General features: G+C 49.3%; 1 protein-coding gene across 1 annotated transcript in view; it reads right to left on the bottom strand.

Annotated features, from left to right (window-relative positions):
* The window catches only part of HTRA1 (HtrA serine peptidase 1), a 59,833-nt gene extending 49,329 nt beyond the window's left edge, over positions 1-10,504 (bottom strand). Inside the window, exon 1 of the mRNA XM_069567592.1 lies at positions 9,394-10,504. Coding sequence (XP_069423693.1) covers positions 9,394-10,003 — 610 coding nt within the window. The 5' untranslated portion in view covers positions 10,004-10,504. The remainder of the gene's footprint in view (positions 1-9,393) is intronic.
* Between the last annotated feature and the right edge of the window lie 10,560 nt (positions 10,505-21,064).

The raw sequence follows: 21,064 nt of genomic DNA, 5'->3' as shown, positions 1-21,064 counted from the left end.
TGGAGTAGAGTGGTTTAGTACCATTGTATTCCATTTATCCTCATGGATTTCTTTGGGGACAGTTTCTTCCTGGTTGCCGCAGCTTTCAGCGACTTAGGAGATTGTTAATTCTATAGCCAATGGCAACAAATATGGGTACAATCCCCTGGAAAATAATTTGGCAACATACACCATGGGCCATAAAAACTCTCACCCTTTCATCCAGTCACTGTGCTTTTTAGTATCTATCCCTAAAGAATAACCAGATACAGAAAGCCATAAACACAAAAATGTTCGGTTTGGGGAAAGCACGGCCCAAATGAACATAAAAAGGACTAGCTAAGCAAATGGTGGTAACACTCGGGACAGAAACAATGAAGCTGCTGGAATAACGGTGGAATCCTAGATCTTTTTATTCTTTTTATTTTTTTTTTTTGATGTGATTAAAGTGTAATTTTCAAGAACTGGTATAGTGTAATATGCCATCAAAGCATTTCCCATGATGTCTAAGCAGCATGGTGAAGAGAAATTAAAAAGAGCCTTTATGCTGAGAGAGGAAAATCTTGGTATATTCGTCCCAAAGAAAATCAAACCACAGTGAAAGGTTATTGAAGCATCTCAGCCCTGACTTATCTGGCATATCTACTATGATATTTATACTGACATTTTTCTTTTTAGCAGGAGGACTGTAATTATGGTTCAAGGGCATTAATAGGTGCTTAGAACTCTTGAGAGGAGAAGTCAGTCATTATATGGATAGCCTTTTGATCATCTTCCAATCCAAGCAGATTATTTTGGGCGGGGGTGGAGGAAGCTTTCTTTAGCATCATTTTGTAATGAGAGACTAAATGAAAGTGCCCACTGTCTCCCTGCCTCATGGAAATGGTGTGCGTGGACCCCAACCTCTCCCAAACAGCCCCCTGTTTTAGCAGGAAGGGACAGCTGAGGAGCAAAGGGCTCCAGTGTGGAACCCACATCAGCCCACCAACCCTCCTGCCCCAATGAGCTAAGCAGCTTGTGAGAGTCATGTTCCCTTTGGGTGCCTCTCTCTAAAGTGAAGGGTCGGGCTATGGGACCTTCAAGAACCTTCCACACTCAGATTTCGAGCTCTGGGATTCTATCCACAAGCCAACTGGTGGTTCTGACCAGTCAACAGCGTCTCTGCAGGAAAAGAGGGTTCTTTTTCCACAGGATCCCAGAAAACATGAGGGTGGAGCATTGATGTGGTTAGAGATGGGTTGTGGAAGGTGTATGCACACAGTTGTACTTGTCAGAGGATGGAGGAGACAGCACTAGGAGACAGCAGTTCTGAGCTCCAGAATAAACCCTGGAAACATTAGCCCCTATCTTTCAGGAACCAACAGACCAAGTAGGCAGAAAATCAGTAAGGACGCAGTTGACCCAAACGGCATTATCAGTCCACTAGACCTAAATGATGTTTACAAAACACTCCATCCAGCACCAGAAAATTCTGCTGCTCACACGGACCATTCACCAAGAGACACCATGTTCTGGACCAAGGAAGACATTATAACCGATTTAAAAGAACAGAAACCAGGCCGAGTACGTTCTTAGACCACAGAGGAGCTGAACCAGAAATCAATAACCGAAGGTGAGCTGGAAAATCCCCAAGGGTTTGGAGATTAAATAACATGCTTCTAAGTAACACTTGAGTCAAAGATGTCTCAAGAACAGTTGGGAAATGGGGCAGACTTGGGTTCATATTCTGCCTCCACCTCCCTCTCCTGAGTAGCCCTTGAGAGTTATCACTCACTTCTCGGAGCCTCATCTACTCCTCAGTTGGACAATGAGATAACACTGCTCTCTCCCTGGGTGGCGATGAGGGACACACAAGGTGGGCCCGTGATACCAAGAGCACAGCACCCAGCTCCCAGGAAGCACCCAGTTCCCAGGAAGCACCCAGCTCCTGGGAAGCACCCAGCAGTGGGAGGTCCCCTGGTCATGGTTCCGTCCAGTGCTGCTGCCCAGCACCTGGCTGTCCAGGAGAATACCGACCCTTCTCCCCTCTCCCCCAGGCTAGCTCAGTCTCTGCCAGAGAGAAGCACTTGTGACTGCCGAACGCTGAGCCTTTGCTCCTCTGTATCCAATTGGCAGCCATCGGCCTGGGCAACCCCAGCTGGCGAAACCCTCTGTGTCCATCCATCCCCACCAAGTAGTGACGACCACTTGGAATACTGGCAACAAAGAGAGGGCTCTCCTAGTCACGGGGTGTGAGATGACTCAACTGTTGGATGATCAAGTAAAATCTCGCCTGAGACTGTGTGCAAGGGAACTCTACTGCAGATCTTGCCAAACTCGGAGGGAAAAAAATTCATCAGGCAGACAGGCCTACCGTCTTCTTCTCGAGATCAGATTGCACAACTAACGAGAAAGATGTTTCCTGAGGTTTGAAGATATTGCACAAGGCTCTGACTCATTAAGACAGAGCTTATTCAAATTTGAAAACTATCGAAAATTCCAGCCACAACAATGTGCCCTCTGAAACCACCATGTGCCCAAGGAGACATAATTACCTCCTGATGAGGGCCCAGCTGCTGTCACATGACGCTGGGTAGGACTGCTTTTATGGCAAGTGCTGACATGATAATTTGTCCAGGGGATCTAAAATAATAGGCCACTCGTGGACTCTCAATTTGGTGACCAATCTTTCCTCATAAGGAATGCCTGAAACATGGAAAACAAGCGAAGCATCAGTCAAGAGGGTCTCAGGGTATCTATGTACTGCTCTGTCCTGGGCATCACAAACCCTAGGAAGGGTGAACCAGATGACATTTGGAAAATCCCAGGTGTTCCAGACAGGCAGCTCTTCAGTCCAGAGAAGTCACAAGCTTCTTAGGTGATGCAGACTGTGACTGGGGGATTCAAAGGGTGACAGGCAAGGTGGCCTCTGAGTCCTTCTGTCCAGAGAAGTTTTCCTAACATATTTGTTAGCGAACTCCAAGTCAGCCTCCGGGACACGGGCCTGGCGTCACCCTCGCCCTCTGTGAGGCCTCCCTTTAACCCACCCACACACTTTATCCCCAGGAGGACACCGTGAGAAGCGCTACCTCCACTGAGCTGACTCCTCATTGGCTAGCTCTGTGAAAACGATGATGATGATGATTACGACAACTAACACGGATCCAGGTCTAGTAACGCACTGGGTACGATTCTAAGCACTAAGTTCATATAATTAGCTGCTTCCATCTTTCAACGATCCTATGACATAGGTATGTAGGCACCATTATTTTTATTATGATTTTTTATTATGATTTTATGATGAAGAAACTGAAACTGAGTCTGTCACATAAGAGACATCATCCCTTTAGAAAGTGGTAAGCTGACTCGAGAGTTCCAGAAAAACATCTACGTCTGCTTCATTGACTACGCTAAAGTCTGATCTGACCATGTGGATCACAACAAACTGTGGAAAATTCTTCAAGAAATGGGAATACCAGATCACCTTACCTGCCTCCTGAGAAATCTGCATGCAGGTCAAGAAGCAACAGTTAGAACCAGACATGGAATAACAGACTGGTTCCAAATTGGGAAAGGAGTATGTCAAGGCTAGAGATATTTCCAAACCAGAGCACTGGGCCCCAGACTGTTCTGTATGTTCTGTTCTGTATGTTGTCACCCTGCTTATTTAACTTACATGCAGAGTACATCATGTGAAATGCCAGGCTGGAGGAAGCACAAGCTGGAATCAAGATTGCCCGGAGAAATATCAATAACCTCAGATATGCAGATGACACCATCCGTATGGCAGAAAGCGAAGAGGAACTGAAGAGCCTCTTGATGAAAGTGAAAGAGGAGAGTGAAAAAGCTGGCCTGAAACTCAACATTCAAAAAATGAAGATCACGGCATCCAGTCCCACCACTTCATGGCAAATAGATGGGGAAACAATGGAAACAGTGACAGACTTTATTTTGTTGGGCTCCAAAATCACTGCAGATGGTGACTGCAGCTATAAGATTAAAAGATGCTTGCTCCTTGAAAGAAAAGCAATGACAAACCTAGACAACATACTAAAAAGCAAAGACATCATTTTGCCAACATAAGTCCATCTAGTCAAAGCTATGGTTTTTCCAGGAGTCATGTATGGATGTGAGAGTTGGACCATAAAGAAAGCTGAGCACCGAAGAACTGATACTTTTGAACTGTGGTGCTGGAGAAGACTCTTGAGTAGTCCTGAATATTCATTAGACTGATGCTGAAGCTGAAGTTCCGATTCTTTGGCCACCTGCCGCGAGAAACTGACTCATTAGCAAAGTCCCTGATGCTGGAAAGGTTGAAGGCAGGAGGAGAACGGGTTGACAGAGGATGAGATGGTTGAATGGCATCATCGACTCAATGGACAAGAGTTTGAGCAAACTCTGGGAGTTGGTGATCAACAGGGAAGCCTGGCGTGCTGGAGTCTATGGGGTTGCAAAGAGTTGGACACAACTGAGCAACTGAACTGAACTGATCAGACTCCTTAAGCTGGGTATGATACGACCTACTACAAACTCCTTGACATCATGGACTACCCAGCCTTACGTACCTCTGACTCCTTCTACCTGGACCCTCTGAGTACACAGTAGGTGTTCAATAAATGCTCTGAATGAACTTAGAACTCACGTCATTAATTCTAAAAGCTGAAATCTGAGCCCTTCCAGCAGCAATAGACATGCCTCTTCAATGGAAGCCTTTCAGAAAAGCATTTGGGACGGCTACACTTCACAGTTTCTCTGTTGACATTAATTTTCTTTCTTTTTAATATCAGAGAAGATGGGGAAGGAAAAAGAAAAGACTCAGGAGGGATCTTGCTCCAGAGGACACCAGCATCCCAGCTTCAGAGCCCCTGGGGCACAGGGAGGACCACCAGGTTCAATGCAGCTCACCTCCTGCGTCTAGACAAGTCTCCACAGTGGTTACGGCGGAACTGCAGCAGCCGCACAAAGCTGCAGTACAAGGCCCCCAGGCCCAAGATGGGCTACAGGCATCAACGTCAACCTTGGCTTTAACTCTCAATAACTTAAGGAAAAGAAATAATTCTTGCAGAAGTTACTCAAACACTTGGCTTCTAGACACTTGGCTTACCAATTTTATGAAACCTTAATATTTTAACTCTTCAGTGGCTCAGCCAGTAAAGAATCTGCCTGCAGTGAGAGAGACCTGGGTTCGATCCCTGGATTGGGAAGATCCCCTGGAAGAGAGCAATGGCAACCCACTCCAGTATCCTTGCCTAGAGAATCCTCAAGGACAGAGGAGCCTTGGGGGCTACAGTCCATGGAGTCGCAAAGAGGTGGACACGACCGAGCAACTAAGCACAGCACAGCAAGACCAACAGGGAGCCAAAGAAGATAACCAACCGGAGTGAGCAAAGCCCTTATAAAATACTCCTGAGCCGGTGGTGGCTCTTCACCAGGAGTGCGTGGCCAGCCTCCACCAGAATCCCTTCCTTGTCAGGCCTTAGGTGGGACCAAGATGGGAAGTCCCTGGGCTTCAGGACCTCTGGGCTCAGGGCTGCTGTTTGAGGCAGGGGTGGGGTGCTTTCCTGGACTGTGTACGAGGAGGAAAAAAAAGATTAGGCTTCTGATACTTGGGGAGTCTTTTTTGGGCCTCTTTCCTGGCTTCCTGTCCGTTTTTCAGCAGAGACTGGTCAGAGATCCTGGCTAGTTTTTTGCAATGTCTGGGAATCCAAAGAAGCCTTTCTCTGCCTAAGAACAGTCTGGGGCCTAACGCTCTGGTTTGGAAATATCTCTAGCACAGCTCCCTCTGTGCTTTTTTGCTTTCATTTTTTTTTTTTTTCCGGCAAGAGCTGCCTCAATGGCATCTGGGGGTAACCATGTCCTCCAACTGCTATGCTGGTGCAGCGAGTGCCGTGACGCGTCCTGTGTTTCATCGCAAGGCCACGGCCATCTGGAGCTCTGTTTATTCCAGCTATTTGCTTCGGCTTAGCTGGGGTTGGCTTATGATCTCGGTTTCTCTGTCAACAGCACAGAGTGATTATGAATGGGCTGTGGACCAGATGCCTGGGTTCAAGTCCTGGGCAAGGCACAGCTCTGCGACTCTCTCTCCCAGCTGTCACCCCGGGAGGATGACAGCACACCCCTCATGGGGTTGCTGGGAGGATCAAACAGGTTGGCACAGGGCTGGCACAGAACAAGCACAAATATATATTAACCCTTATTATCAGATTATTATTACTTACAATCCCTTTCTCTTTTGTTTTTTGTTTGTTTGTTTGTTTGTTTGTTTTGTAATCCCCTGACCAGTGTAGAGTTTCTGCTTTAAACTAATCCAATCAGTTCCTGGTGGAAGACACCAGCTCTCTAATCTCTGGTATAACTGTACACTTTCCCAGCCATTTGACAGCAGCACTGATTTCTGAAATCAATGATGCACCCTCATTTCCAGAACCGTGAGTAGAGACCCTCTCTGAAGTCTTTGTGAAACAGCACCCAGACAAAAGTGCTCCGGGATGGGGTGGGGAGGGAGGTGGGACGGGGTTCAGGATGGGAATACGTGTACACCCACAGCTGATTCATGTCAATGTATGGCAAAAACCACCACAATATCGTAAAGTAATTAGCCTCCAATTAAAATAAATAAATTTTAAAAATAAACATTTTTTTTTTTAAGTGCTGTCTTTTGAATGGGAACACATCCCACCATTCAAAGGTCCTCCGTGACTCCCACGGGCTGCTCACCAGCCCCCACTACCTCCCCTGCCCTCTCTCTCTCTGCCCCAGTCAAACTCTCCTTGTGATCCCAGGACTGGCAGAGGCGCTCCTGCCCAGGGAGCTCGTTCCCCACATCCTCACGAGGCTCGCTCCAACTCCAGTCCAGCGGCGGCGCCTCCTCCAAAAGACCTCCCACAGCCACTCCAGCTAAAGGAACACTCCGGCCAAGCCTCAGAGTCAGAGCCGGCAGCCAACGCACCGCGCTGAACAATGACTTCAGGTGACCTGCTAGTGGGCAAGGCTTCGACTGAATGAAGCCAGGCTCCGGTCCTCAGAGGTACCTCTGGAAAGTCAAGGGCAGCGGGCTGGATGCGGGGATGGCGGCGGGGAGGTGGCGGGGAGGGGTGGGGAGCGGAGAAGGGCAGCAAAGGCAAAACCTTTCATTGAGGAAAGACTGGGTGGCCATGGATGTCCAGTGCCTCTGGTTTCCTCTTCCATTCATTTGTTCATTCAACATCCTCCCCACACACACATCTGCCAGGGGCCTCCCATGTGTCCAGCAGACACACACAGTGCTGGATGCACGGTGGAGCTCAGTAAATATTTGCAGAAAGAAAGAAGGACGGGGGAGAACCGCTCTGCGCCCTCTGTCTCCCTCTCCTCTCACCACGCTCGTCCTCCTGGGGCTGTCCCCTCTCTGGCTCTCCCCGGAGCCTGCTGTGGGCTTGCTGGCCAGCAGCAGACGACCTGTCCTCCACACACACACATGGTGACTCTCAATGACTCCGCCAACTCCAGACCTTGCTAAGTGACTCCACCTCGCTGGCAATCAATCTGGGGCTCCAATAGTGCCAGTTATTCAGGATCCTGTGCCGTGAGACTACAAACAGTAACAGCTGGCTTGTTTTTGACAAAAAAAAAAAAAAAACATGCAATGTGCTTATTTAAAGTCATCACCTCACACCCAAATTACCGCATGCATCATCCCTCCGCGCCCCGGTGTGGTCTGCTTTCCACCGCTAGCTTCGTCCTATCCAGCTTTTTTGTTTTGTTTTGTTGTTGTGAGCTGCCTGGCTCAGGAACACAACCCAGCCCGTCCTCTCTGGCCCTGGGACTCTGCCTCCCCAGCCACACCAATCTACTCACCAAACAAGGCTGGGCTCAGCCTGCCCCCCAACTCCACTTGGGATGCAGTTTGGGGCCTCCCAAAACTTCCTTTACCCTCCCCAGTGTCTGTTCCCCCAGCCAGGTAAAGCATTGGGTTGCTTCTGAGTAAGGCTGTCTGGGTTCAAATTCCAGCTGAGTGACTTTGGACATGTAATTCACCCTTAGCTGTCCCACCTGTTAAATGGAAATGACTTCCCTCCTCTTGAGGCTGTGAAGGCAGAGTGTGGTCACACGTATAACACACCTAGCCCAGGGACTGGGGCGCCCAGTGGGCACCCAATACACATGCATTGTGATGCCCAAACCCAGAGTGGGCAGGTTCACTTCTCTCTGGAATACTCTCCTCCACCCTCTAACTAGGCTGTTTCCTGAGGGCACAAGTTCTGCGTTTCACCCGCACGGCTCTGGCACCCTCCTCCCCAGATCGGTCAGCCTCTGCCGGGCCCGGTCGGTCCTAGACCGTTTGCCTACCAAGAAAACCTAGCCCAGCTGCCCGGTGCTGGGCTCCCCTCTTCCCGTTTCCATGCACTGCCCGCGATGAGGAGGCAGCCTTCAGGCTGAGGGCAAGTGCCCTGCCAAGCAGGGCTGGCCCGTCCCCACACCGCTGGATTGGCCGGAGCTGAACTCAGCATTGTTTTTCCATATGGTCTCTGGGACTGGAGAGAAGCATCCTTCGGGAAGGTCCCGCGAGAGAGTTAGAGGATGGCTCCACCCTTCGCTCCCCCCACTCCCAACTCCCTGGCCAGGACGGGTCTTATTGATACAGAAAAGATGCTTCAGGAGGGAAAGGGCTCCACTTTTCCCTCACCCCTAACGCGCTCCCCTCACCCTTGCCTCTGCCTTTCCCCTGATCCACGCTCAGCTTATTCAAATCGAGCCACTTTCATTTTTGTGCGGTTGGCTCAAAACCCGGGAAGCGACGCTGGCATCAGTGCCTGCTACACCTCCTTAAACCGGTACTTGACCGGGAAACCCTGGGGCGGGGAGAAACTGGGGAGCCCCAAGGGCATGGCCACCTCTTTCAAATGAAAAGTTAAAAAAGTTTTCCACCAGGAGATCGCTAATGTGAAACATGAACCCTGTTCATCTTAAGGGAGTGGGGGAGGGGGGCGGATGAAGAGAAGGAAGGGAAAGCCACAGAAATGAGACTCTGTGGTCCCAACCCCGGGTCTCACTCAGCACTGGACACTTTTCCCAGCCCCGAACTTCTCAATCCTCTTTATGCCCACATTCCCGTCTTGTTTGTCCCCCAGGCCCTGGCACGGTGTGGTTCCCCGCGGGGCAACCAGCAGGCGGCCATGGGCCGGAGGCCCCGGCACCGGGTTCCCAGAGAAGGGGGGGTGGGCTTCGGGATAGAGTAGGGCCAGGGACCGCCACGCGCAGAACGACCTTGGGCTGAGCGCAAAGCTCGGTTCCGAGGGAGCCCGCGGATCGCTACCACCCCGGGGGTCGGTGTCCGCCTCTCCCAGCCAGTGGGTGCCCCCGGAAGACCCAACAAAGCTTCGCGCCCCCTCTCCCGGCCCGTCAGTCCCTCGGGGCCGGGATGTCGCGACCCGGGAGCTCCCGGAGCGCCGGTACCTTGGCCGCAGGCGCCGCGCTGCAGGACGATGACCGGCGGCTGATGCAGCCGCTCGGAGCGACGGCTGGCGGCGCGCAGCTGGCACAGGTTGGTGTAGGTTTTGGCGTCGCTGCCGCACACCGGCTCGTTGCTGGCGCACACGCAGAGGCCAGATTGCGCTCGCCGCCGCACCGTGGCCGAGCCGGGCACCCCGAAGGGCACCACGCACTGCAGCCCCTCGCCGCAGGGGCCCTCTTGCAGGCCGCACTCGGCCCCCTCGGGCGCGCCGCACACTTCGCAGCAGCCGCACGCGTCGCGGACGCGGCCGCCCTCGCAGGATCCCGGCGGCGGGGCGCAGCGCGCGGGGTCGCAGCGCTCGGGACACACGGCGGCGCCCGGCGCCGAGCGGCCGGCCCGGGCCGGCTGCGCCGAGGCGGGCGCGGCTAGCAGCAGCAGCAGCAGCAGCAGCGGCGGCGGCGGCGGAAGGAACGGGGCGCGCGGGGGCTGCATGGCGACTCCGACGGCGGCAGCGGCGGCGGCGGGCTGGGCGAGGGCCGGAGAGCGGCTCCGGGCAGAGCGCGGGAGGGACTCGGGACGAGCGAGTGCGCGCGGCCGCGCGGCCCAGCCCATTGGCCTCGCGGCGGTGACGAGCCGCCTTGGGGACGGGCACGGCGCCCGGGAGGGGGGCCGACCGGATGGCGGGGGGGCGGTGCGGGCGCGGGGGGGCAAGCGGGCGAACCGGGGACCGCCCGCGGCGGGGCAGGGCGGGCGCGGTGGGTCGTGGGCGCGGGCGAGCGGGCGGGGCGGCGCGCGGGTGGGTCCGCCCGCTCGCGGGGCTCTGCTTCCCGGTCTCCGCTCCCCACGTAGCCGCTTCTCGCGGCTTTCTCCACCGCCACTCGGGACCTTAAAACCAAAAAGAGGCTTCGCACAGAGGAACCCGCGCGGGGCCGGCGCGCGAGCGCCCGGGAAAGTTCCCGCAAACTGCCGAGTTGGGGACCCGCCCGGCCGCGGGAGGGGCCGTGGCTCAGACCCCGGGCCGGGTCACGCGCTCCAGGGCAGGAAGGCGAACATCTCTCTGGAACTGACCCCCGCGCTCAGCACGCGCGACCGTGACCACGGACACCCCCCAGCGAAGAAGGCGGGGCTCGCGGGGCTGGCACAAAGCCAGCGCCCAGACCCGCCGGCAAGTGAAAAAGCAGAGAGCAGAAATGGTTAGCATATAGTCATGCGAGCCATTTAAAAAGTTACGGGTGGGATGCGTGCTTGTGCCTGCCCAGAAGGGCTAGGGAAGGAGACGCGAGAGACTGCGAGGGGCAGGGGGGCGGGAGTTGGTCGCGGGCGGGAGAGGGGCTTTGTACTGATTGAGTCTTTCACCACGTGCGTGATTCTCTCCAAAGGCTATTAAATAAAAGGGCTCGCCTTTGATCTCCCACTCGAGTCCTCGGTGCATCATTTGGGACAGTAGTTAATCTAGGCGTGCCCAGGAGGAGCAAGGGCAACTCCGGAGGTGGTCCCCGTGCCTGGGAGGTGCTAGGCCCGCAGATGGGCAAAGCTGGCACTGGAGGAGCCGGGAGGAGGAGGGCTTGCGCAGCCCTGAGCCAGGGCAGAGGCGCCTAGGGGTGGCTGGGTGGGCACTGGGCTGGCCTTAGAGGGAAGGTAGTGGTGGAGGCTTAGCAACTTTTTGCTGTTCTTCTGTATTTCATTGTTCCCTAGGGTACGGGGTACTTTTCCAACAAAAATAGTTTAACCGTAAAATCTGAATATGTAAACTCCCCCACCACCACCATCGAGAAAGCACCTCCCAAATGTAAGACATGTTAGCGTCCAGGGTCCAGAGGGGTCCCTGGGCCCAAGAAACTGGCCAGCAGGAGGTCTGCATCCTGGGGCATGACAAGATGTTTTGGTCTTGTCCTGAGTGTCTGGACCCCAGGGCAGTATTTCCTGAAGCCAGGACCTCACCTTGTGGGAAGGGAGGCCTGCGCTCAAAATTGACTCAGCCCCGGATTTGGAGGGTGCGGGAAGGGGTAATACCTCTGCTGATTAGAGGCTCCAAGTGCTCAACTGGCTGAGACTACCCAAAAAAGAGGAGCTTGGCCTGGTGTCACAGAGGAATAATATGCAAAGTCTATCAGGAAATAAAAAGACTCTCCCTGCTGTAGTCCAGCCAGCAGATGAGATAAACGGGCTCACCACGGTGAAGAGATTGGTGAAAACTTCTTTTCATCCAATACTTGTATTTTACAGATGAGAAAACTGGAGGCCAGAAAGGGTAGGTGACTCCCAGGAGCCAGCACCCCTTCTAAACAGGCCATGCTCGGTGGCCCCCATTCTCTACCCTCCAGCCAAGTGGCCAGGCCACAGAGTGAACTAGCTGATTCAAAGCAAAACGTGACCACAGCTTATCCAAGCTCCTTCCTGGCAGAGAATAAGTCCCTGAGTGTCCCACTGAGTCCCCATCACCCTCTCCCCCCAATTCTTCACTCCGTTCCTCCCCACTGCTTATGCTTTGCTCCCCCAATGCTGAATAACTTGCATTTTCTGGAACATACCTTCCTGTTTAAGGTTTCTCTGACTTAGCTCAAGCTCTCCTATCTGAAGTATCCTTCCTCCCCTCCCAAGGTAAGTTAGCATGACCTAGTGAAGCAGGCAGGAGCCATATCATCTGATGGGCTTGGATTCAGAATCCCTCTCTGGCCCTTCATTCTGTAACTTTCTGCAAGCTGGATCTCAGGGACGTTCACCAGGAAAATGGCAGTGATCTTGGGTCTCCCTGGAAGAACTAATCAAAGCGTATTTTCAGCAATGAAACAACTCCTGTGATGGTTCGCAACCTAAAAGAAGCTTTTGTGATGGTGATGATCAGAAGTGCAAGCCACAGAGGCTACAGAGCTGATCCAGCAGGGAAGGAAGACAGCACCTCTTTGCTGTTGGAAACCACGCTGGTGGTTTCATCACAAGGGGTCAACCAAGGGAGGAACAGAAGACCGAGCGAAGCCTGAGAAGCAGAATTGGAGACTCTGGTTCAATTCCTGGATTGGGACGTTCCCCTGGAAAGGACTATGCTACCCACTCCAGTATTTTGGGGCTCTCCTGGTGGCTCAGACAGTAAAGAATCCACGCACAAAGTGGGAGACCTCAGTTTGATTCCTGGGTTGGGAAAGTCCCCTGGAGGAGGGCATGGCAACCCACTGCAGTATTCTTGCCTAGAGAATCCCCACGGACAGAGGAGCCTGGCAGATTGCAGTCCATAGTGTGGAAAGAGTAAGACACGACTGAGCGACTAAACACAGCACAAAAGGCTTTAGAAGGACCAGGATTGCATCACGATCACCTCCCAGGTGTGAGTGCAGCTCACCCTCCTGCTCCGAGGATAACATGGGTCACCAAGGAGACAGCTTGAGTCAGGGACCCCAAGAAGACCATGGATGCCGAGTTAGAAAATTAAAGTCCCCCCAGAAGGATTAAGCAAAGAGTCGGACACGACTCAGGGACTGAACTGAACTGAACTGAACTGAACAGAAGGATTATGGGGACCTGAACTCTCCACACAGGAGGGTGTCGTGTCGTGTGTGTGTGCCACCTGTGTGAAGAATAGGGCACAGCACGAGTCAGGTGAAGCCTGGCCCTGGGGGCCCAGCACTGACCTTCCCTTTGCCCCAACATCTTCATATTTAGAAAGAGTGCTTTTGATCTGAAAGGGTTACTCCCTTCTTTCTCTCTCTCTCTCTTTTTCTTCCCCCTCTGATACCATTTATAAAGACAGTTTCTTAAAAGATGCAATTTTTGGATACATCATGAAGTCATTTCTCCCTCACCGGGTCTTGGCACAGATTCCCAGAGAGGATTTTTCCGGAGAAAAGGGGCCAGTTCTGGAGCCACACAGGCGAGTTCCCGGCCATCCCCTCTGCAGGCCAGATTTGCTGCATGGAAGCTTTAATTCCGAACCAAGTCAAGTCTATTCATGAATAATGAACAATGAAACACCAGGGCTGCCAAAAACCTGGGTTAGGAAGTGTGGCTTCTGAACTGGAACAAGCATCCATGTCTGCACTTCCCAGAAGGAGAAAGATCTCCCGCCTGGGGCCTCCCAGGTACACGAAGGACCCAGAGTGGTGGTGGTGGGCGGGGCGGGGGGGTGGGGGATAGGTTCTACTTCCTTTGCTCACCCCAAGGACCAGAAGCTAAAGAGCTGTGGCAATGCTTTTGACTCTTCCTAAAGTCTTACCACTCCCCTAGCCCCTACTTTCCCGGCCTCCCCATCACATGGAGCTCAGACTCCTGGCCTCTCCATCTCAGTCACATGGAGCCCAGACCTCACGCCCCACGCTCTCCCCCATGCTGTCCTCTGGCCCCAGGGCAGCATATATCTGGGGCTCTCCCTGACATCCATTTTCACCCTCTCCATAGTAACAGAATCCTGGCTGGGACATGCCACCCAGAAAAAAAGGAAAAAAGATGACCTCTGCGCTGGTTTGGGCTCCCTTCCCTCTGAGTACCAGCCACACTCCCACCCCTTCCCTCCACTCCACCATCAGAACGCTGTGACCTCTGGTGACCCAGGCCCCTTGAGCCTGCTTCTCTGAAGACAGTCTCACGTCCAGTCGGTTTGGTTTGGTTCAAGAGAAGCTTCTTGAGTGTCTGCCACGTGCTGGCCATTCTGCTGACCACCAGAGATGTGATGGTGAATGACTGAGCCCCTCCCCACCAGGAGCTCAGCGTCTAGAATTCCCTGCCGTGATGGAAGGCTTCCAACTGGTGCCATCCAAGGCGGTCACCACCGACTGCATGGGTTGCTGAGCACCTGAAACGCTGCAAGTGGCAGCAAGGAACTACATTTTATTTGTCTTTCATTTTAAGTCATTTAAGTGTAAATAGCCACTTGAATGCAGCCCATGAGGTACGTGAAACTAGCGCAGGAGAGAGAAGGATGAGAAGAAAAATGCTGGGGTTTGAAGGAATTCTGCGAGCGGAAAATTGGGGCTTTAGAAAGATGCTAACTGAGCTCCATCTTGAAGGAGGGGGAGGACCAGGAGACACATTGTGGGGGAAGGGGGTTGCAGAGGGGAGGGAATATTATGAGTCCATCCAGACGAGGAAGTTCTCTAGTGTGGCTGCAAAGAGGAAAGGGGTCCCTCTGGGCAGGAGAGGCAGCTGAAGTGGAAGGGCCAGGCTGTGAAGGGCTCTGGCTGTCCTCCAAAGGAATTTGGTCCGGCACTGATGCTGATGAGAAGTTCCCTGAGGCTTTTAAGAAAGTGTATTTTGGCAAAATCACCCTGCTGCAGTATAGATGGTAGACTGAGTTAAAAAAGTGGATTCAGCAACACATGTTAAGACACAGATACGTTATTAGATTTTAGGTGAGGGAGTACTTAAGTTATATTGACGATGCCGTTATCATAACCTGATAGGATGGAAAGAGATTCCATCAGCTCTCTAATAGTTCATTCACTTCAGCAAGGACCTCTTCAGTGCAAACCCCGTCTTCAGAAATAGTGCAAATGGTGTGGATGTTTCAAGTATTCTGGAAAACTTCTGAAACGCTTTCAAAATACTGAAGTGAATTGAAAGTCTCTCAGTTGTGTCCGACTCTTTGCAACCCCATGGACTATACAGTCCATGGAATTCTCCAGGACAGAATACTGGAGTGAACAGCCTTTCCCTTCTCCAGGGGATTTTCCCAACCCAGGGATTTGAACCCAGGTCTCCTGTATTGCAGGCGGATTCTTTACCAACTGAGCCACAAGGGAAATTTAGGATTTCTAATATCAAATCGCAAAACATTCATGGCTATTTATTCAAGAAGGATCCTCTAGAAAACAACCTCAGACCTGGTTGCTGCTCTGTTTTCCTTTAAGCCTTCAAGATTTGTAATTCAGAATTTCCATTAATTTAGGTTAACCCATCCTCTAAATCAACTACAGGAGATAAACAGCCCGTATATGCCCTAATTGGCTCTTTCCAATATATTTGCTTTAAAAAGCAAAAGCACATGGCACATGACCAATTTTTTCCACTCTTCGTTTCACATATTGGACAGACGCAAGTTCAAATAGATCCACAGGCAGCCACCAACGGGTAATGAATGACGGCTTGTCGATTTGCTGTTATTCAGGAGCAGCATGAAAAGCTGACCAAGGTCACATGTAGAACATGTTGCCTTTTAGGCAAGATTGTTTGCCTTTTTTCCCCCCTGAGGGGAAAAAAGAGAACAAGCATTTTTTTGAGCATCAGCACATTCCCAGTAGTTTAAATATCCAAATCTTAAAACAACCCTGTAACATAGGTATTATTATCACAATCTTGCTTTTTAACAAGGAAAATTGAGACTTGGAAAAATCCAGTAAATTATTGAGGTCATAATTGCTAGAGGGCTTCCCTGGTGGCTCAGTTGGTAAAGACTCCGCCTGCAATGCAAGAGACGTGGGTTCAATCCCTTGGTTGGGAAGATTCCCTGGAGAAGGGAAAAGCTACCCACTCCAGTATTCTGGTCTGGAGAATCCCATGGGCTGTATAGTCCATGGGATTGCAAAGAGTCAGGCACGACTGAGCAACTTTCACTTCACTTAAGTGTTAGAGGTGAGAATTGTCCCCAGATTATTCTGTCTCCTCCCCACTGCGTGTGATTAACTCTTCCTGGCCAGGCTGGAAAGAGTTTCATGGAGGAAGCGACATTTGAAGGAGGCACAGGACGAGTGTCCTAAGGTATGGAACTATGATGAGGCTGTTGAAAGTGCCATGAGGAAGGAGCCCATTTGTCTAGACAGGTAGGAAATAAGAATGGGAAGGGAGGTGGGGGCGAGACTGTGAAAGTACATATGCTTGCTAAGAAGTTTATATGAGTCAACACAAACCATCACCTCGTCACAGAAAACAAACCAAAATGTAACCCCCCTGGTGGTGGGGGGGAGGTGACGATGGTGATGATATCATCTTTAGGTAGAGAATGTTGCCCCCTTGGGTTAGTCACAAAATGAGCCCTGGAAAATATCATTCAGAAATCAGCTGGAAAAAACTCTTACTGGAAAAAAAGAAATCTGCCTTCTGAAAAGGGATTTTCTTATTTTTTAAGAAAATATTTTTTTAACATTTAGGAGGCTTTTCAGGATGTATAGTATTTTTAAGGATATTTTGTTTTTTATTGATGTATTTATTTTGGACTTCAGGTGCCGAGGATTGAATAAATCATACTTTTAATATTTTTCCATCCCAGGCCCCTGTCTTGTTTTATGTATTTATTTTCACTTATTCACATTATCTACTTCTCCAGCTTCATTCCACCATCAGTCATTCTGATGGTTCATTTGTATCTGTTTACTTGCACGTATTAATGTAAATGGGTATTATTTCGGTGCATGCATTTTTTATTGAAGTATTATTAACATGTAACATCATATTAGTCTCAGGTGTACAATATAATGATTCAGTATTTGTGTATATTATGAAATGATGGCCACAGTGAGTCAAGTTAACATCTGTCCATCATCATGGACAGTCACAAAAAATTTTTCCTGGGATGAGAGCTTTAAAGACTTATTTTTGTAACAACTTTCAAATATGTAATACAATGTTATTAACTGTAGACACCATGCTGTATGTACATTACATCCCCAGGACTTACTTATCTTATAGTTGGAAGTTTATATATTTTGACCCCCTTCATCTGCTTATGAACCACACATGATCCCCTTCACCTACATGGGATCAAGGTCACATGTAGAACATGCTATCTTTTAGGCAAGATTGTTCGACTTTGACTGAAGGAAATAAAGACTTTTTTAAGGGAGGGGGCTTCAACCTTTGAGTTATCTCACCACGTAGGCACTAGAAAAGAAAGTGTTAGTCACTCAGTCGTGTCTGACTCTTTGCCACACTGCAGACTGCAGTCCACCAGGCTCCTCTGTTCGTGGAATTCTCCAGGCAAGAATACAGAAACTATCAAACTCCTAGAGGAAAACATAGGCAAAACACTCTCTGACGTAAATCACCGCAGGATCCGCCATGACCCACTTCCCAGAGTAATGGAAACAGAAGCAAAAATTTAAAAATGGGACCTAATTAAACTTAAAAGCTTTTGCACAACGAAGGAAACTATAAGCAAGGTGAAAAGACAGCCTTCACAATGGGAGAAAATAATAGCAAACAAAGCAACTGACAAACAACTAACCTCAAATATATACAAGCAGCTCCTTCAGCTCAATTCCAGAAAAATAAACGACCCAATCAAAAAATGAGCCAAAGAATTAAACATATATTTCTCCAAAGAAGACATACAGATGGCTAACAAACACATGAAAAGATGCTCAACATCACTCATTATCAGAGAAATGCAAATCAAAACCACAGTGAGGTACCATCTTGCCCTGGTCAAAATGGCTGCTATCAAAAAGTCTACAAACAATAAATGCTGGAGAGGGTGCGGAGAAAAAGGAACCCTCTTATACTGTTTGTGGGAATACAGCCACTATGGAGAACAGTGTGGAGATTCCTTAAAAAGCTGGAAATAGAACTGCCTTATGACCCAGCAATCCCACTGCTGGGCATACACACTGAGGAAACCAGAATTGAAAGAGACACGTGTGCCCCAATGTTCATCGCAGCACTGTTTATAATAGCCAGGACATGGAAGCAACCTAGATGTCCATCAGCAGACGAATGGATAAGAAAGCTGTGGTACATATACACAATGGAGTATTACTCAGCCATTAAAAAGAATACATTTGAATCAGTTCTAATGAGGTGGATGAAACTGGAGCCTATTATACAGAGTGAAGTAAGCCAGAAAGAAAAACACCAATACAGTATATTATCGCATATGTATGGAATTTAGAAAGATGGTAAGGATGACCCTATGTTCGAGACAGCGAAAGAGACACAGATGTAAAGAACAGACTTTTGGACTCTGTGGGAGAAGGCGAGGGTGGGATGATTTGAGAGAATAGCACTGAAACATGTATATTACCACCTTGAAACCGATCGCCAGTCCAGGTTCAATGCACGAACCAGGGTGCTCGGGGCCAGTGCACTGGGATGACCCTGAGAGATGGGACGGGGAGGGAGGTGGGAGGGGCGTTCAGGATGGGGAACACATGTGCACCCATGGCTGATTTATGTCAATGTATAGTAAAAACCACTACAATATTGTAAGATAATTAGCCTCCAATTAAAATAAGTTAACTTAAAAAAAAAAGAATACTGGAGTGGGTTGCCATGCCCTCCTCCAGGGGATCTTCCCAAAACAGGGACTGAACCCAAGTCTGCTACATTGCAGGTAAATTCTTTACCATCTGAACCACAAGCGCCCATAAAGTGGGCAAAGTTCTATAAGCACTAAAAAGCATTTGCTAAGTTTACTTATCAGCAGAATCTCTAATGTGCTTGGAAGCCAAAGTTTAAATTAACTTGATCTAGAAGACCCAGATTCTTTCTTTACAAATTTGAATTGTTACATATAACTGCCAAAATTTTTTTTTTTATTCTTACACTAATAGGAACCATGAGATATCTAAAGCTGTGAGAACATGAAAGAATCATGCAACTTTCCCATGTCGAGTGTAATTAACCTGGACCAGAAATTGCAGGCAGCTGAGGTCTTGGCTTCCATCAGTGCAACCCCAAGCCCTGCCACCAGCTTGAGTGGTTCCCGAGATGGCCTTCTACAGGCTTTGGAATTCCACTCACCGAGTCACATTCTCCCACCCAGCCCATCTTCCTGTTTCCTTTGTCTGGCACACCATAGGCACACTGGTCATGCCTAAGTGGTCTAGTGGTTTTCCCTACTTTCTTCAATTTAAGTCTGAATTTGGCATTAAGGAGTTCATGATCTGAGCTCCTTAGTTCAAAAAACTAAGATCATGGCATCTGGTCCCGTCACATCATGGCAAATAGATGAGGAAACAATGGAAATCACGAGAGACTTTAATTTTGGGGGCCCCAAAATCACTGCAGATAGTGACTGCAGCCATGAAATTAAAAGACACTTGCTCCCTGAAAGAAAAATTATAACCAAACTAGACAGCATATTAAAAAGCCAAGACATTACTTTGCCAACAAAGGTCCATCTAGTCAAAACTATGGTTTTTCCAGTAGTCATGTATGGATGTGAGAGTTGGACTATAAAGAAAGCTGAGGGCCAAAGAATTGATGCTTTTGAACTGTAGTGTTGGAGAAGACTCTTGAGAGTCCCTTGGACTGCAAGGAGATCCAACAAGTACATCCTAAAGGAAATCAGTCCTGAATATTCATTGGAAGGATGGATGCTGAAGCTGAAGATCGAATACTTTGGTCACCTGATGCGAAGAACTGACTCATTGGAAAAGACCCTGATGCTGGGAAGGATTGAAGGCAGGAGGAGAAGAAGGTGACAGAGGATGAGTTGGATGGCATCCCCAACTCAACGGACATGAGTTTGAGCAAGCTCCAGGAGTTGGTGATGGGCAGGGAGGCCTGATGTGCTGCAGTCCATGGGGTCACAAAGAGTCGGACACAACTGAGCGACTTCATTTTCACTTTTCACTTTCATGCATTGGAGAAGGAAATGGCAACCCACTCCAGTATTCTTGCCTGGAGAATCCCAGGGATGGGGGAGCCTGGTGGGCTGCCATCTATGGGGTCGCACAGAGTCAGACATGACTGAAGCGACTTAGCAGCAGCAGCAGCAGCAGCAGAGAGACATCTTTCCCTAGGTCACATAAAGGTGCCCTGGGGGATGGGACATTCTGAAAACTCTGCTCTAAATCAATGGTGACCTCGGGGAGGGCATTGTCCTCCCTGGAATTAATGGTCCTCATTGATGAGAAGAGGTGACAGAGATCCTGATATCCAATAGAATCATCTGTAGAGCTTTTTTAGGATGCTGGTTCCTAGAAATTTGGCAAAATTTGGAAGCATTCAGTTACCGATAGTATTGACTCAATGTTGATTTTCTGATTTTGTTTTTTTTTTAATTGTATTTTTTTAACACCAAAAATATTTTGCATTGGGGTATAGATGACTAACAGTGTTGTGATAGTTTCAGGTGAACAGCGAAGGGACTTTGATCATTTTACTGTGGTTGCATAAGAGAAAGCTGGGTTTTGTTTTGTTTTAAGAAAATACACACTGGAATATTTAGAGGTAAAGAGCCTTCATGTCTGCAAGTCTTAAATGATTCAGAGATGGAGAATGATCAAGCATGTGTGGTTAACATTTGGGGAATCTAGGCTAAGAGTAAATGAGAGTTTTGTACTATTTTTACAGTTTTTCTCTAAACCTAACATTTCAAAATGTTTAAAGTTAAGGAAAAAAAGCACCAGTAAGCACATGAAAAGATTCTCAATATTGTTAGTCATCAACAAATCAATGCCATAATGAGATGCTACTTCTTGAAAAGTCAGATGATAACAAAAGATGGCAAAGATGTGGGGAGATGGGACCCCTCATATATTCCTAGTGGAAATGGAAATTGGTACAGTCATTTTGAAAAAGAATCCATCTGTTGCACAAATAATTAAATGGAGTTAGAGACAGCACTTTGCCAACAATGGTCCATATAGTCAAAACTGATTTTTCTAGTAGTCATGGATGTGAGAGCTGGACCATAAAGCAGGCTGAGCACCAAAGAATTGATGCTTTTGAATTGTGGTGCTGGAGAAGACTTTTGAGAGTCCCTTGGACAGCTAGGAGATCAAACCTGTCAATCCTAAAGGAAATCAG

This window comes from Ovis canadensis, chromosome 22, assembly GCF_042477335.2.
Source record: "Ovis canadensis isolate MfBH-ARS-UI-01 breed Bighorn chromosome 22, ARS-UI_OviCan_v2, whole genome shotgun sequence".
Taxonomy (NCBI): Eukaryota; Metazoa; Chordata; class Mammalia; order Artiodactyla; family Bovidae; genus Ovis; species Ovis canadensis.
This window is presented reverse-complemented; position numbering and strand designations above follow the sequence as displayed.